The sequence below is a fragment of the Sphaerodactylus townsendi genome, linkage group LG13 (assembly GCF_021028975.2).
Source record: "Sphaerodactylus townsendi isolate TG3544 linkage group LG13, MPM_Stown_v2.3, whole genome shotgun sequence".
NCBI lineage: Eukaryota > Metazoa > Chordata > Lepidosauria > Squamata > Sphaerodactylidae > Sphaerodactylus > Sphaerodactylus townsendi.
The window spans coordinates 32,228,796-32,245,706 of NC_059437.1; the positions used below are offsets into that span (position 1 = coordinate 32,228,796).

At 52.7% G+C, this 16,911-nt stretch overlaps 1 protein-coding gene across 1 annotated transcript in view; it reads left to right on the top strand.

The window, feature by feature from the left end:
* Nucleotides 1–16,116, top strand: part of TAF1 (TATA-box binding protein associated factor 1) — a 42,377-nt gene extending 26,261 nt beyond the window's left edge. Inside the window, exons 25-33 of the mRNA XM_048513824.1 lie at nt 3,553–3,739; nt 6,048–6,132; nt 6,901–6,968; nt 7,056–7,172; nt 10,995–11,120; nt 12,369–12,467; nt 12,705–12,852; nt 14,547–14,724; nt 15,487–16,116. Of these exons, the coding sequence (XP_048369781.1) occupies nt 3,553–3,739; nt 6,048–6,132; nt 6,901–6,968; nt 7,056–7,172; nt 10,995–11,120; nt 12,369–12,467; nt 12,705–12,852; nt 14,547–14,724; nt 15,487–15,703 (1,225 nt within the window). The 3' untranslated portion in view covers nt 15,704–16,116. The remainder of the gene's footprint in view (nt 1–3,552; nt 3,740–6,047; nt 6,133–6,900; nt 6,969–7,055; nt 7,173–10,994; nt 11,121–12,368; nt 12,468–12,704; nt 12,853–14,546; nt 14,725–15,486) is intronic.
* The last annotated feature ends 795 nt before the right edge of the window (nt 16,117–16,911 follow it).

Sequence of the window (16,911 nt, forward strand, 5' to 3'; positions counted from 1 at the left end):
CACCCCCCCCCCCCCCCACCCCCCCCCCCCCCCACCCCCCCCCCCCCCCACCCCCCCCCCCCCCCACCCCCCCCCCCCCCCACCCCCCCCCCCCCCCACCCCCCCCCCCCCCCACCCCCCCCCCCCCCCACCCCCCCCCCCCCCCACCCCCCCCCCCCCCCACCCCCCCCCCCCCCCACCCCCCCCCCCCCCCACCCCCCCCCCCCCCCACCCCCCCCCCCCCCCACCCCCCCCCCCCCCCACCCCCCCCCCCCCCCACCCCCCCCCCCCCCCACCCCCCCCCCCCCCCACCCCCCCCCCCCCCCACCCCCCCCCCCCCCCACCCCCCCCCCCCCCCACCCCCCCCCCCCCCCACCCCCCCCCCCCCCCACCCCCCCCCCCCCCCACCCCCCCCCCCCCCCACCCCCCCCCCCCCCCACCCCCCCCCCCCCCCACCCCCCCCCCCCCCCACCCCCCCCCCCCCCCACCCCCCCCCCCCCCCACCCCCCCCCCCCCCCACCCCCCCCCCCCCCCACCCCCCCCCCCCCCCACCCCCCCCCCCCCCCACCCCCCCCCCCCCCCACCCCCCCCCCCCCCCACCCCCCCCCCCCCCCACCCCCCCCCCCCCCCACCCCCCCCCCCCCCCACCCCCCCCCCCCCCCACCCCCCCCCCCCCCCACCCCCCCCCCCCCCCACCCCCCCCCCCCCCCACCCCCCCCCCCCCCCACCCCCCCCCCCCCCCACCCCCCCCCCCCCCCACCCCCCCCCCCCCCCACCCCCCCCCCCCCCCACCCCCCCCCCCCCCCACCCCCCCCCCCCCCCACCCCCCCCCCCCCCCACCCCCCCCCCCCCCCACCCCCCCCCCCCCCCACCCCCCCCCCCCCCCACCCCCCCCCCCCCCCACCCCCCCCCCCCCCCACCCCCCCCCCCCCCCACCCCCCCCCCCCCCCACCCCCCCCCCCCCCCACCCCCCCCCCCCCCCACCCCCCCCCCCCCCCACCCCCCCCCCCCCCCACCCCCCCCCCCCCCCACCCCCCCCCCCCCCCACCCCCCCCCCCCCCCACCCCCCCCCCCCCCCACCCCCCCCCCCCCCCACCCCCCCCCCCCCCCACCCCCCCCCCCCCCCACCCCCCCCCCCCCCCACCCCCCCCCCCCCCCACCCCCCCCCCCCCCCACCCCCCCCCCCCCCCACCCCCCCCCCCCCCCACCCCCCCCCCCCCCCACCCCCCCCCCCCCCCACCCCCCCCCCCCCCCACCCCCCCCCCCCCCCACCCCCCCCCCCCCCCACCCCCCCCCCCCCCCACCCCCCCCCCCCCCCACCCCCCCCCCCCCCCACCCCCCCCCCCCCCCACCCCCCCCCCCCCCCACCCCCCCCCCCCCCCACCCCCCCCCCCCCCCACCCCCCCCCCCCCCCACCCCCCCCCCCCCCCACCCCCCCCCCCCCCCACCCCCCCCCCCCCCCACCCCCCCCCCCCCCCACCCCCCCCCCCCCCCACCCCCCCCCCCCCCCACCCCCCCCCCCCCCCACCCCCCCCCCCCCCCACCCCCCCCCCCCCCCACCCCCCCCCCCCCCCACCCCCCCCCCCCCCCACCCCCCCCCCCCCCCACCCCCCCCCCCCCCCACCCCCCCCCCCCCCCACCCCCCCCCCCCCCCACCCCCCCCCCCCCCCACCCCCCCCCCCCCCCACCCCCCCCCCCCCCCACCCCCCCCCCCCCCCACCCCCCCCCCCCCCCACCCCCCCCCCCCCCCACCCCCCCCCCCCCCCACCCCCCCCCCCCCCCACCCCCCCCCCCCCCCACCCCCCCCCCCCCCCACCCCCCCCCCCCCCCACCCCCCCCCCCCCCCACCCCCCCCCCCCCCCACCCCCCCCCCCCCCCACCCCCCCCCCCCCCCACCCCCCCCCCCCCCCACCCCCCCCCCCCCCCACCCCCCCCCCCCCCCACCCCCCCCCCCCCCCACCCCCCCCCCCCCCCACCCCCCCCCCCCCCCACCCCCCCCCCCCCCCACCCCCCCCCCCCCCCACCCCCCCCCCCCCCCACCCCCCCCCCCCCCCACCCCCCCCCCCCCCCACCCCCCCCCCCCCCCACCCCCCCCCCCCCCCACCCCCCCCCCCCCCCACCCCCCCCCCCCCCCACCCCCCCCCCCCCCCACCCCCCCCCCCCCCCACCCCCCCCCCCCCCCACCCCCCCCCCCCCCCACCCCCCCCCCCCCCCACCCCCCCCCCCCCCCACCCCCCCCCCCCCCCACCCCCCCCCCCCCCCACCCCCCCCCCCCCCCACCCCCCCCCCCCCCCACCCCCCCCCCCCCCCACCCCCCCCCCCCCCCACCCCCCCCCCCCCCCACCCCCCCCCCCCCCCACCCCCCCCCCCCCCCACCCCCCCCCCCCCCCACCCCCCCCCCCCCCCACCCCCCCCCCCCCCCACCCCCCCCCCCCCCCACCCCCCCCCCCCCCCACCCCCCCCCCCCCCCACCCCCCCCCCCCCCCACCCCCCCCCCCCCCCACCCCCCCCCCCCCCCACCCCCCCCCCCCCCCACCCCCCCCCCCCCCCACCCCCCCCCCCCCCCACCCCCCCCCCCCCCCACCCCCCCCCCCCCCCACCCCCCCCCCCCCCCACCCCCCCCCCCCCCCACCCCCCCCCCCCCCCACCCCCCCCCCCCCCCACCCCCCCCCCCCCCCACCCCCCCCCCCCCCCACCCCCCCCCCCCCCCACCCCCCCCCCCCCCCACCCCCCCCCCCCCCCACCCCCCCCCCCCCCCACCCCCCCCCCCCCCCACCCCCCCCCCCCCCCACCCCCCCCCCCCCCCACCCCCCCCCCCCCCCACCCCCCCCCCCCCCCACCCCCCCCCCCCCCCACCCCCCCCCCCCCCCACCCCCCCCCCCCCCCACCCCCCCCCCCCCCCACCCCCCCCCCCCCCCACCCCCCCCCCCCCCCACCCCCCCCCCCCCCCACCCCCCCCCCCCCCCACCCCCCCCCCCCCCCACCCCCCCCCCCCCCCACCCCCCCCCCCCCCCACCCCCCCCCCCCCCCACCCCCCCCCCAGGCTCTCCAGATGTTCAGGAACTACAATTCCCATCAGCCCCTACCAGCATGGCCAATTGGCCATGCTGACAGAGGCTGATGGGAATTGCAGTTCCTGAACATCTGGAGAGCCGCAGGTTCCCTACCCCTGAACTAGTCACATTCTTAATTAAGAACTGCTCGTCATGAACTGTGTTTCAGCAGCCCAACTTAACAGATGTTGATAAACAGTCTGTAGCCTCCATGCTTTCTGCTATTTTTGATCTTACGTTGCTCTCCTCTTTATTGGTCTGGCTAATTTTCTGATTTTTCTGTGATTTGTGGTTGGTGTTGTCCTGAGTCGCTTTAATTTAGTTTTGTTGACCATCTTTCAGATGGTGGGGCTTGGAAGTAAAGAATATTTTAGAAAAAAAATCATCCTTATGCTGGAATTGTGCTAGTCCATTTTAGCTTTTGTTAAGAGGGCATAGCGAATCCGTGCACTAGTCACCAGGATTTTTTGCAAATACTTGTAGGGAATGTTTGTTCTGGCTCCAGCTGATTGTAAAAAAGCAAGCTGACATCCCCAGATGGCTTGATCAGTATACATTCACTCTGTAAGAGCTGGTTCTTAATTACCTCCTTTTCTGCTCTTATTTGCTTTCAGTCTTGGCCCTTTCATCATCCTGTTAATAAAAAATTTGTGCCAGATTACCACAAAGTCATCGTGAGCCCAATGGATCTGGAGACAATTCGCAAGGTGCGTAATATAAAAGATGCATCAGTTTTGCTTCATGTGGCATCTCGAAATGTTTTGCAGCTGAAGAGTTCATGCCCATTGAACTGAAAAAGGTCAGGGATGAATGAGAATGCATTTAAAACCAGGTAAAATACCAAGAGTAAAATTGCCTTGTAGAAATAGCCTTGTAGCCTAGTGTAGGTTAGCTCTAAATTCCAAACTTCAGCTCCTGAATTTCACTTTACTGGCTCTGTTATAAGCCAGAAGTCATGTTAAAAATCTGCTAAACTAAAATGCAGTCCTGAGTGCCACTGGCTCCACAGTGGCTGGTCCTGTATAAGCACTGAGCTGCTACTCTGGCTTAAAAGGCTCCGGCACAGATTGGGGAGCAGGAAAAAGACAAGCTGTACAAGCTGCAACCATGTCAGTGTCCCCAGAAGCCAAGCTGTCATGTCCCACACAGGTCATGAGGTGCAGTGGCAGAACTGTGAGGGAGAGGGCAGACAGAACCACTCATGGCTGGAAGGTCCAGGGACCCAGCCCTAACAATAACAGGGCATCTGGCAGAGTTGAAAAAGACCCCAAAGAGCTATTGGCCCATGTAGTCTAAAGGCTGCCATCACCAAGAAAGGGGCATGGGGAGATGAAAAAGAGAGTGCGCCCAGCCAGGGGAATCCACTGCTCACCAGCGGGGGCATCTCCTATCAGCCCAGTCACATTGCTGAGGGCACCCCGGACCACCACCCTGGCTACCTCTACAGGTGGTGGAGCAGTAATGGGGGGGGGGGGTACTGGAATGGGCTCTGGTACAAGGGTGTGCAGCATTGCTAGCAGTTCCCCCAGTAGCCTTCTCAGTGGAGCAGATGTGTTCTGGGAATGGAACAACCACCATACCACTCTGGCCATTGTCATTCCAGTCCCAGAACAATCTCTTTGTACCCAGAGACTGTTCTTCTAAATCTGTTTTTCATTCATTGTTATTAGTGTACAATCATGTAGTTCAGTGGATTCCATGCACGTGAACTGGCATTCTTGGCTTCTGGTATAGCCAATGTGCATTCTGTCACATCCCATTGTTTCCAGCGGCCAGTCTTGTCATTCATTTTACTACATTTCCTCTTGATGTACACCTGGCTATCCTCAATGCCAGGTGCTTGTCAGCTGCCACTCAAAAAAAACCCTGGGAGAAAGCATTCCTCCCCTCATGGCAGGTGAGGCCATTCCCGCTCCACCCATTCCCACTCGGTCAGATGGAACAGAGGATGGGGGAGATGGGCTGTGCTGGCCATAGGCCCCACACTCAGGGCTCAGCTACAACACCACTGCTACAACACCCAGGACTAGAGACAGCTGCCCACCTCCCTCTATCAGCACCCTCCCCTTTCCTTGCTACCCACACTTCCTCCAAAGGAATCTTAATGTGATATCAGACTTGGAGGTGCTGCCAGCCCCCTGCATTGTTTGGCAGATGACCATGATGGGAGAACAGTGGTGCCTGTAAAATCAATCCCTGACACCTAAGTATAGGCATCCCTGAGTCAGAGCCTTCTCTCTTGTTCTTGGGCAGCCTTAAGGGGGAGTCACAGATGAGGTTTGGAGGGGGTAGGGAAGGAGGGGCAGGGAACTTCTGTTGTGCAGTGAGAACAAAGAAGACAGAGACACAGCTGTGGGACAACTCAGACTTTGTTGAACTGCAAATCAGGTCAGATGATTCAAGTTTGTACCTCCCTGGGGTCACGGGGAGATGAATTGAGCCTTGCCTGGCATGACATGTATCCAACTGGGGCAGAGTCACAGGTGGAAGAGTTGGCAGGGTGCAGCACTCCAATCCAGGAGGCAGAGTCTTCAGATTGAGCAGAGTGTGTGTGTGTATGGGGGGGAGGGGGGAATGGTACTAGTCATGCCCAGAGGTCTCCTTGTTGAATCATCACCTCCAGGAGATCAAAACAGGAGACACGTGCAGTGATGGCAGCTGGGCACAAGCGCCGTGCTGGGCTCAGCAATGGACACAGTGCCCCAGTAGGGTCCAAAGTCTTAGCCCTCTGAAGAGGAACTTTGTCTTGAACCCCCCTTGAGGCAGATGAAGGTGCCATCCCAACTACAGTCATTTGTCCTGTGCTGAAGTGCTTAGCAACTGCTCTGATTCTGCAAGGGTTGCCCAACAAACTACTCCATTTAATTGAGTGGGGCAGCTGCTAGCTCTGAACATTCCTATAAGCCTAAGTGTTTGTATACATTCCAAGGGATTTTTCAGATCAAAACCAGCACTTCAGGTTTCCTCCTTCAGATTCTCCAGCATTTCATACTTATGTCTTGTTTATTCATCTAGAATATCTCTAAACACAAATATCAGAACCGAGAAATTTTTCTGGATGATGTGAACCTGGTCCTTGCCAACAGTATCAAATACAATGGTGAGAAATGTCATTACCTCTGTGGAGCATGTGTTTCTGTTTGACTTGAATAAATGCCAGTGCAGGATCTGAGCCTGGCTCTAATCATTTAATTCTGGGGCATCTGTTAGTCCTAGTCTTGGATAAAGTATCTTGATCTAAAATGTGGTTCCTGAAGGAAGCACTTCCTGTCTGAGCATCTTGGTCATACTCGTCTAGGTTGATCGATCAATTCTTAAACAGAATTGACTTCAGTTAAATTGTAAGGATTCTTAGAACCAACTGGGATGTGGGGGCAGGGGCAGGAGTTGAGGGCTCAGAATTTCAGATTCTTGCTAGTAAATGTTTTCAGACTCTGTGAAGAAGCTTCTCAGGAAATGAAGTAAGACTTAGGAATGGTTGGAGGGCACATAGTATAGTATGTGCCTTTAATTTTTTTTAATTAAAAAAGTAATACCCTGGCTGATAATGGGTTCTGATGAATTCAAAAGCTTATTCACTGTTATGTGTCATTTGGTTGGCATTCATAACCGGTATTATGGGAATTGTGTTCTGATACATGGTACAGTAGCCTTGCTGAAGCTAAGCATGTCTGAGTTTGTTCATTTCCTGGGTGGGAGACTGCTTAAGAACCCCTTATGTAAACCACATCGAGTTGCTGAGTGAAAGGAAAGTGGCCTATAAATGCATTCCACTTTTAAGGGCTGGATAAATCCCACCATTGAGAGGGCTTGAGGAATTGCTTTGTTCAGGTCTTTATCTGGGCTAAGGAGAGTTTTTTAATTTCAGGGCCTGACAGCCAGTACACAAAAACAGCTCAAGAAATAGTAAATATTTGTTACCAGACCCTAGCAGAGGTAAGTGGCCCAGTATGCACCGAACTTGCCCAGAGCTTTTTCTAGTGTTCAGCAATCCCATCAAGCGCATCTCTCTTGATTTCATAGTATGATGAGCATTTGACACAGCTTGAGAGGGATATCTCTACTGCAAAAGAAGCAGCTTTGGAGGAGGCAGATCTGGAGAGCCTGGACCCCATGACACCTGGACCCTATACCCCTCAGGTGAGCCTGACTAATAAGGGATGGGACCTGTAAGAACTGTGGAGGTGTTTTGGAAGGTGGAAACACTTCTTCACCAGGAAAACTAGGCCTCTCCTTTCTGGTTAAATCTTATCTATATCGTCCACCAGTATACAGTCTGTATGTTTGGGAAAGAGTGTTTTTGAGAAGATGTGTTGCATGCTTCTTAAACCACTTAACTCTGGCCTCTGCAGTTTTACTTCCAAATACCTTTTGTGCCTTCCTGTCTCATCTGAGCACATGGTTATGTGATGTCTTTTCTCTTCCAACATGCCAGAATTCTGCCATGTGCTTGTCTTGCATCTCCTTTTTGTGAACTCTTTGTTGTTGCCTTTTTGTTTTAGTTTAGGCTTTTTTTGCACCAGGTGAAAACTTCTGTAGAGATTTCAAGATTTTTTTAAAGAGCACGAACTCCTTCTGTTTGAATAAGTTCTGCTTGTTTGCTTTGCTGATTTGTCCAAAGGGTAAACTGGGCTTCAGGTTTAGTTCTTCCCACTGAATCAATGCCTGTGGCTGAAGCTGACAGACCTTTTCCTGTCCAGCTTTTATTCCTACTCCCAGAATCATTTGCATTTCTTGGCCATGCTCAACAAAGGCATCGCTCCAATCTTCAGTTTTCTGGCAGTCTCCCCCCGTTGCAAGGTGTTGAGTGTGGTGGTGTTTGGCAGAAGCAGCTTGGCTGAGCAAGACATTTATTTATTTTAAGTATTAAATTGGTAGGCTGCCCTTTCAGTCAAGACAGGTTTCGGGCAGCTCACAACATTCAGTAAACAATACTATAACAATAAAATATACAACAATAAAACAAATATCCATTATGAAATACAGTTTCCATTTCTGGCACCATTCAACCAACAATAATGAAGCCCAAAGGAGGAGGGTCAGGAGGGGTGCTGTATTGCTCTTTGGAGGGTGTATTGGGAGAGATGATCTCACGGATACTGAGGTGTCAGACTGTTTAGGGCTTTGAGGGTTAACACTAAAATCTTGAACCTGATCCAGTACAGCTGACAGAACACTGGTTGGATATGAGGTCCCCTCAGTGTCTTTGTAAGGGCCTCTTCTGAACCAGCAAGAGCACTGAGAGCTCTAAAGAACTGTGAGTCACCCAAGGTCACCCAGCTGTGTTGGAGTGCACAAGCTAATCTAGTTCACCAGATAAGCCTCCGCAGCTCAAGTGGCAGAGCAGGGAATCAAACCCGGTTCCCCAGATTAGAATGCACCTGCCATTTGCCTAATTTGGCAGAGATGGGAAAATACCAGTTTGTCTACATTTGTGACCTGTGTCTCCATGAAAATGGAGGCATCCAGGATTATATCCAGGATTATATCCAGGCTTTTGATGGTCTATGCAAGTGCTCCTCCTGCACACCTTCCAAAGTCAGGAGATGACATCCTATTCCTACGTCTCCTCAGCCCAGCCGCAGGACATCCATCTTTGATGGATTTTATTTCAGTTGACTCTGTTCTAAACATTTCACCATGGCTCCTAGACATCTGACCAGTATATCCGGGGTGGCATCCTGTTGGCTGCCCGTTAAGAAGAAGAAGAGGAATTGGATTTATGTTCCCCCCCTTTCTCTCCTGTAAGGAGACTCAAAGGGGCTTACAATCTCCTTTCCCTTTCACCCCCCCCCCCCCAACAGACACTCTGTGAGGTGGGTGGGACTGAGAGAGCTCCGAAGAACTGTAACTAGCCCAAGGTCTCCCAGCTGGCATGTGTTGGAGTGGCAGAGCGGAGAATCAAACCCAGTTCTCCAGATTAAAGTGCATCTGCTCTTAACCACTACACACCATGCTGGCACAGATCATCCGTGAGGATAACTAAGGCCATTTCTGTCCCATGACTATGTTGGAAAACAAATTGAAGTGGATCCAGTACTGATGTATACTCCAGGAATGCTGAAACTGTTTTACAGCCACACTCGCTACTACCCAGGAATGAAAGATGTGACATGAGGCAATAGTTGGATGGATCAAGTGGATCCAATGATGGCTTCTGTAAGCCTTACCAGCGACTTTTTCAGCTCCCCTTGGAAAGGTTCACAATGCAGGGACATATTGATGATATCCATCAGAGGACATCTCCTCTTTCGGCTTTCCCTTCTTTTTTGTGTTGAGAGTTTCCTTGTACTAAAGTCTACTTAAGAGGGGGGTTTTGTATTGGAAATTGTGTAATTTTTAATTCAGCAATGGAGACTTCCAAAGAAAAAGACACTCCCTTTTCCAGATCAATTTCCTTCTTCTTGTTGGCAATAGGAGTCTGCTTTCTGGCTCCTTCCCTGCAATTTCATTCCCCCCCCCCCTTTTTTTTGTGTGTGTGTGTGTGGGGATGGGGATGGTGGAAGAGGCAGAGGAAGGATTGAGAACAGGTGTGCTTATAGGTAGTAGACAGTTGCACTGTATCCAGATATTCATGTCTGTTTTATGAGCAGAGACCTCTGCTTGAACATAGAAAGAGAGCATTGAATATGTGAAACTTCCTTATACTAAATGTGTCCATTGGTCCATCAAAATCAGTATTGTCAGCACAGGTTCTCCAAAATGTCAGGTAGAAGTCTTTTCAATCATCTACAACCTGATCCTTTTAACTAGCCATGTTGGGGATTGAACCTGGGGCCCTCTGTATGCCAAGCAGATGATCTGTGACCCCTCCCCTATATTATAGTGATGGGCCCCCATATCCATGGTCCTTGATGATAAATCTTGTGTATCTTTTATCATACAATTAAGAAATGAGTGTGGCAGTGTAACTTTGTGTGCGTAGCCTTACCGGGGAAACTGCATTTAGACCTTCTAGAAAGGAACCCGTTCGTACTTTTCCTTGCATAACACAGGAGTCACCTTACCCTCCTTTGTATCCATTAACTTTGTGTGATTTGAAATGCCTGTGCATGTAATCTGAGCTCAGTGTGCTGCAGCAAATATAATATGAATACTAGGTGTGAGAGGCAGGTTCAAATCGCAGCCCAGATAAGAGTGAGGAGAGTAGTCATTAACTTAAATGGGCATGTAGAACAGGATTTATTGCGAATAGATCAGACCCACAGATGGGAATTTTCTTGTGTCCATCTCTTCCTAATCAGTGAAGTAGTTGGGTGAGTTCACCCTGGAGGTGCTTGTGACTCCCAAAATATCAGGTGAAGCAACATGAAGGAGAAGGATGAAGACACAACCTTACCAACTCACCTACACTTTATGGCCTATATTGGAGGAGATTTGTAATCCTCTGGTTCCTATGTTAGTGAGACCAACCCTACAGTGAAGTCTGAAAGACAGGTTTTGTAACCTGCTTCTTAATGGCCAGACTATGGGCACATGTCTTAAGAGATCTTTTGTGATAGTGTTTTTTCTGTCATTGAAGCCATTTTCCCCACGTCATAGAAACCGTGTCCATTGTATTGCTGGTCTCAACCAGTGAGACACCAGTTTCTGTTGTGCGCTGCCATCTCTTTGAGAAGAATTTGGACTTCTGCTTCTTATGGCGTAACTTCATGTTTAAGGCTCGATCCACACAGACAGCCAATAACATATTCAGTCATACATCTCCATGGGTTATGTTGGGCCTTCTGTCTACATTAGAGGGTTGTTGTGACCCTTCTGTCCACATTAGAGGGTTGTTGTGAATGCAACAATTTTAACTTGTTCATAGTGTAATGCTGTTGAACTAGGTAATAGTAAGAAAGACGAAACAAGTGAGTTTTGTGATTTCTGAAACAGCCACAATCTGACCCTGTCCTTAGAGACTCCATATCACATTATTAATTCCTGAGAAATTGATTGATCTTTTTAAATGTACTTTAGCCGCCAGATCTGTATGACACCAATACCTCTCTCAGCATGTCCCGTGATGCCTCAGTCTATCAAGATGAGAGCAATTTGTCTGCTATGGACACTCCCACTACCACCCCTGAGAAGCGGGGAATGCAGGTCAGAAAGCAAGTACTAAACATTAATTGGAAAAGACTGGGGTGGGGAGAAGTAGGTTAGTTTTCCCCATCAGTGGCAAAACCTGTGCAGAAATCTTGGAATAGGAAATGTAGCATTGAGAATGAAGTCTTTCGCACCATCTTTTTAAATCGAGAGGAAGTTGTGGTGTTGTACTAGAATTGCTCTCACATAAGTTTTTACCATCAAACTATTTAATAAAATGCTAGAAATTGGGGACTTTATGGAGCCAATGCAGAAATGACTTGCTACAACAAGAAGAGCTCTATTTTCCTTTCTTTTTATAAACAATGAAAATACGATAATGGAATAGAAGGCTGTAGGGCAGGGGTGTCCAACTCTGGCACCCCTGATGTTCATAGACTATGATTCCCATCAGCCCCTGCCAGTATGACCATGCTGGCAGGGGCTGATGGGAATTGTAGACCGTGAACATCTGGGGTGCCAGAGTTGGACACCCCTGCTGTAGAGCATTTGGGTGGCCAAACAACCATTTAAATGAAAATCTGTGCCTGGGCTGACCTGAAGAATTTGCCAAACCTCCTTATATTCTGGTGACACCAGCTGTTTGATTTCTATCTGGTTTTCAGTGTAGCATAAAAATATGCACAATACAAATATGGAGGATGGTGCCTCTGATGTAGAGAAATGGGAGAAAGGCGCCTCATGGAACGGATTGCAAACATGTCCTGAGTCAATTATGGATAAAATATTTTTTTTAATATGTTGGGAGTAAATGTGGTGTGATTGGGAGCGGCTGGAGTTACATACTCACCAAGAAAACATAGAAAGTACAGGGTTGTGTTTTTCATTTACTGGATCAGCTAGTGTTCTTTTGTGGATTTAATGGAATATCAGTATGAACTCCAGTTTCTCTGAGAAGCTGGCTTGTGTTATATTCCAAGGAGCTGACAGTGTACCTACAGAGATGGCAATGGGGCTGGGGAAAAGGCAGCTTATTCACAATATCGTAGGAGACCCTGTTTCTTAAACCATGACTTGCTTTTGGGCTAGTCTTGAAGGTGTGAAACCCTGGAATTCTTATGGAGGAGTATAGAAAGGCATTTGAATGGCAGAGGAAGAATCAGTGTTGTACAGTCCAGGAAGTTGCAGCAAGTGCCACGAATCCATTGTGGATTTCTTCATTGTGGCCTGCCTGCCTGAGAGATCCTTTGCCTCATAAGTACTTGTGCCTTCCTCAATGGTATTGTCTCTGTGTTCCTCACTCAGATGCGGCAGGGCCGAGGTAGGCTGGGCGAGGAAGACTCTGACGTAGATATTGAAGGGTTTGATGAGGATGAGGATGGGAAGCCTAAGACTCCAGCCCCAGTGAGTATATTTGATCCCATCTCTAGTCTGTTGGTCAGCTTCTGCCCTCATGGTAGAAGCTGTGGCAGTGCAGGGCACTTCTGAGTGATGTCAGCAGTTTGAATGTGAACCCCAAATCCAATGATTTTAGAAAGGGATTGAAATGGCTGGAGAACGATGTGATTGGTAGAGCCCCATGTTGTGCATTTGTTGGCAGCAACCTTCATCCTTTTACCCCCTCGTCCTTTACTATAACAGGAAGTGGAAGATGGAGATGGAGACCTTGCAGATGAAGAAGAGGGCTCAGCACAGCAGCCACAAGCCAGTGTGCTTTATGAAGACTTGCTCATGTCAGATGGAGAAGATGACGATGGCAGTGATGAAGAAGGGGATAACCCTTTCTCATGTAAGTTTTAATTCGTGGAGTCTTAGGAGTAAGGAGGGAGTTAGTGGTCATAAACATCATCAAATGTATCTACTTAATGGATTTCATAGAATAGCTTACCAGAGAAGGTTTGAAGGGCACCCTTGTTTTTTCCTTTTAGGAGGGTTGTAGATGAAGGGTCCTGTATCTGAACTTGATGGCAGTTGTGGCTTGGTAGAACTATACAGAAAGGACAAACATGTCATTTGATTCTGTTGATTTTCAGGGCGCTGTATGTCTTTATGGTATTCTGCTGTGTTTATTTACTTCATTTTTATCCACCTTTCTTGTAAAGGTCAATTAGAGTTGTAAAAGATCATGAAAAAAAAAGTGTAATGACAGTGCAGTGAAGATGGATTACATAGATTAAAGAACCCATGAAATAGAAACAGCATTCATCAGCCCAATCTAGAGCTGATGGGTGCGCAGGGACCCATTCCCTGCTCCAAAAGGCTTTCCTGCAGTGTGGGAAGCCTGAAAATGTAAAAAAAACCCCACCCTCACCTCAAAGCCCCCATAGGAGCAAATAGAGATATGCCATTAAAATCGTGGTGTGTTTCTGCCAGCAATTCTGCAGGCACACGGGCTGATTGGACTCCAGAGACTAAGGTCAGCTCTGCCCCGGAATGCTCCCAGAATGCTCCCATCATGCTGATGCAGCTGGGGGCTACATGGGAGTGCCAATGCAAGGCCAGGCCCTGCAGGTGACCATCACAGGGTGCCGCAGTGGCTGGGCACCAGTGGTAAGCGCCCCAGGGAGGGTATTTCTGCTGGCGTAAGCCTGCGCTTCCTCCAGAGGGGGATTCATGCACACACACCCATCCCGATTGGGCTGCTTGTCACATAAAGTTGATTTCACAATTAAAGGACTCCAAAGTACAGACAGCCAACCAGTAAATAATGCAGCATGAAATGGGAAGGATGGGGAACAGCTGTGACTGAGTATAGTAGCAGTATGGATTGTTTTGTGGAAGGCAGATTTGTGTATATCTAATCTGTTTAGAAAGAACCATGTCTGCTGCCCTGAGCTCCTGGGAGAAATGTACATAAATAAAATGTACAGGAATGTTGATGCCCTGCTCTGAATGGCCCAGGGTAGTCTGATCTTGTCAGATCTTGGAAGCTGAACAGATCATGACCTTTTTCAGTGCTTGTGTGGGAGACCACCAAGGAGATCTTGCTATGCAGAGGTAGAACACTGGCAAACCACCTCTCCTCATCTATTGGGTTGCCATAAATTAGCTGCGACTTGATGAGACTTTCCAGAAGGATATTGATATTTCTGCTTCCTCTCATTACTATCAGTTATTGTTTTTGTTGAAAATAAGAATGTTTTTCTAGTCTGTCTTTGTGGATCTGTGGCATATAGGCCCCTTCCACACATGCAGAATAATGCACTTTCAACCCACTTTCAATGCACTCTGCAGTTGGATTTTACTGTGTGGGATAGCAAAATCCACTTGCAAACAATTGTGAAAGTGGATTGAAAGTGCCTTGTTCTGCATGTGCCGAAGGGGCCTTAGCAAGTTTTTGGAGAATGATACACCGCTGAGATGCTACAGTGGATATTAATGTCATGTTATATCTCTGTATTGTAAGGGGAAAGAAGATGCAAGCAAAACAGTAATTGGGTTGCTAAGTCACGATTAACCTTCAAACTTGTCATGTTAAAACAGCCATTCAGCTTAGTGAAAGTGGGAGTGATTCAGACGTGGAATCCAGTGCAATGAGACCCAAGCAGCCTCATGTCCTTCAAGAAAATACACGGATGGGCATGGATAATGAAGAGAGTATGATGTCCTATGAAGGAACTGGAGGAGAGACTTCACATAATTTGGAGGATAGCAATGCCAGGTAACCATAGTAAAGCTATTGGATGGAGACACAAAAGTGAGCAGCCATCTTAAATACAGGATGCTACCAACACATTTGAAGCATGTCACTGTGGATTTTAAGAAACATAATTGGTTCTATCATGCAAGTGCTGTGTTTTATCACTGAAGTACTGATGGTGCATGGATCTTGAAGTATGCCGTACATAGATCTTCTCCCTTTTACTGCGGTACTGCCTGTAGACTTTTAAATCACATCAGATCTTTGCACAAATTTCTATAATGGTCAGGATCTTTTTTCCCCTTAGTTTTTTTGTTTTGTCATACATAGCAGTGTGGAAAACTAGTATTACTATGTAGGATTAGACACAAGAATTGTTCATACTGCACCGAACATTAAAATAAGAGGTATATTAACTAAACAGAGGGGACAAGGAAGTTCTGTCTTATGTCACCATTAGTTGTATGAGTAATAAATACATATGCCACTGGCAACTGCATAGCCACATCCTATGCAGCAGCTACAGTAGTGATAGATGTACCACTTGGGTAAATCTTCTATTTCTCAAATATAAAACACTACAGGTTGTATGTGTAGAGTGTTGCTGCAACAGGAACACAGATTTGAGGGAAGGTAAACAGATGGCATACTGGAAAATGGACGTTAACTGGACATGTGGCTGTTTTGCAGAGTCGCACTCCTCATCTTTCTGTGACATTGCCCATGATGTAAAGTACTAGGACCACTTGATAAATAAGGCCTAATGAATCTTTTGTTTTCTAGTTATGGCAGTTATGAAGAACCAGATCCAAAGTCTAACACCCGAGATACCAGTTTCAGCAGCATTGGGGGTTATGAGATCTCTGAAGAGGAAGAAGAGGAGGAAGAACAGCGGTGTGGTCCAAGTGTATTGAGTCAAGTTCATCTTTCAGAGGATGAGGAAGATAGTGAGGACTTTCATTCCATTGCAGGAGACAGTGATTTGGATTCCGATGAATGAGCTCATCAGTGAATGGAAATAAAGTCTGCAGCCCATCTAAGGGTTAAATTTTTCTATTCAGGACAAACAGTGCTGCTAATCAGAGACTTCTTGTTCATTCTTCATTTTTATTGTGTTCATGTGTATTGCAAGTGAATGTAAAGTGAATGAGATGACTTGACATGGAGGGCATCTTGCTGAAGGTATAATTTCACCACTAAATGCAACATCGATGTATGAGTGATGTAGCTTTTTGTTCTTATCAGCTAAAAATGATGCAACCATGATCAGCTCTCAACAGCTGTTTTGTATAGTGATACTAATACTACTTGCCTATGAAGTTTTTTTGCTTCCCATTGTGACTTATGGGCTTTTGTTTACATCTGTTGAAGCACTTGACCCAAATGTGATTAAACTTGTTTTTACATAGCCAATGTGGTTGTTTTTGCTTGCTTCCTACTGTCCTTCCTTCTATGGAACCAGTGGCAAAGAATCTTTTACCCTGTTTTGTATTTGATCTTAGTATTATGTGGCTTTTGATTTTGGATCCAGCCTGCTGTTACCAGTCAGGGAAGATGTGTGGTTTGGCTGGATTATTTGGCAGTCTATTTTAGAAGTGAATTAGGGCCCTCAGCCTTCTTGGGGGCTCCTTTTACCTAGACATCTGTTTTGAGTTTCTTCACATACTATTATACAAACTGCAGGCTCTGCAGTGCAATCTTATGTACATAAACTTAGAAAAAAATATTTGTTAATAAGTATGTTTAGCTCTGACTGGATAATCTAATCTCAGAGCTGACCCTGCAAGTATTTGGATGAGGAAGCTCTAAGGACTACCAGGATAATGACACAGAGGGAGGCAATGACAAACCACCCCAAAGGTCTTTTACCTTGAAAATCCCAGCAGGCAAAAAAATAAAAGTATATTCAGATTTGCTGTCTGAAATATCTTTCCTACATGACTCGGCTAATGGTAGGCTGAGTTGTTATAGTAGATGTCTGACAGCACAAATTTTGTGTCTGACAGTACCTCAAAGATGAACAAATTTTTCCATAGTATAAGCTTTTGTCAATGCAACATCTTTTGGAAGACAGAGATCTATACAAGTGAACTGCTTCGCAAAAGTTTTATAATGTGTAATATTTTGTATGCAGAAGGTGCTACTGAACCCGAATTTAATTCTTCTACAACATACTAACATGACTATCGACTTAGATTCATAACCTGG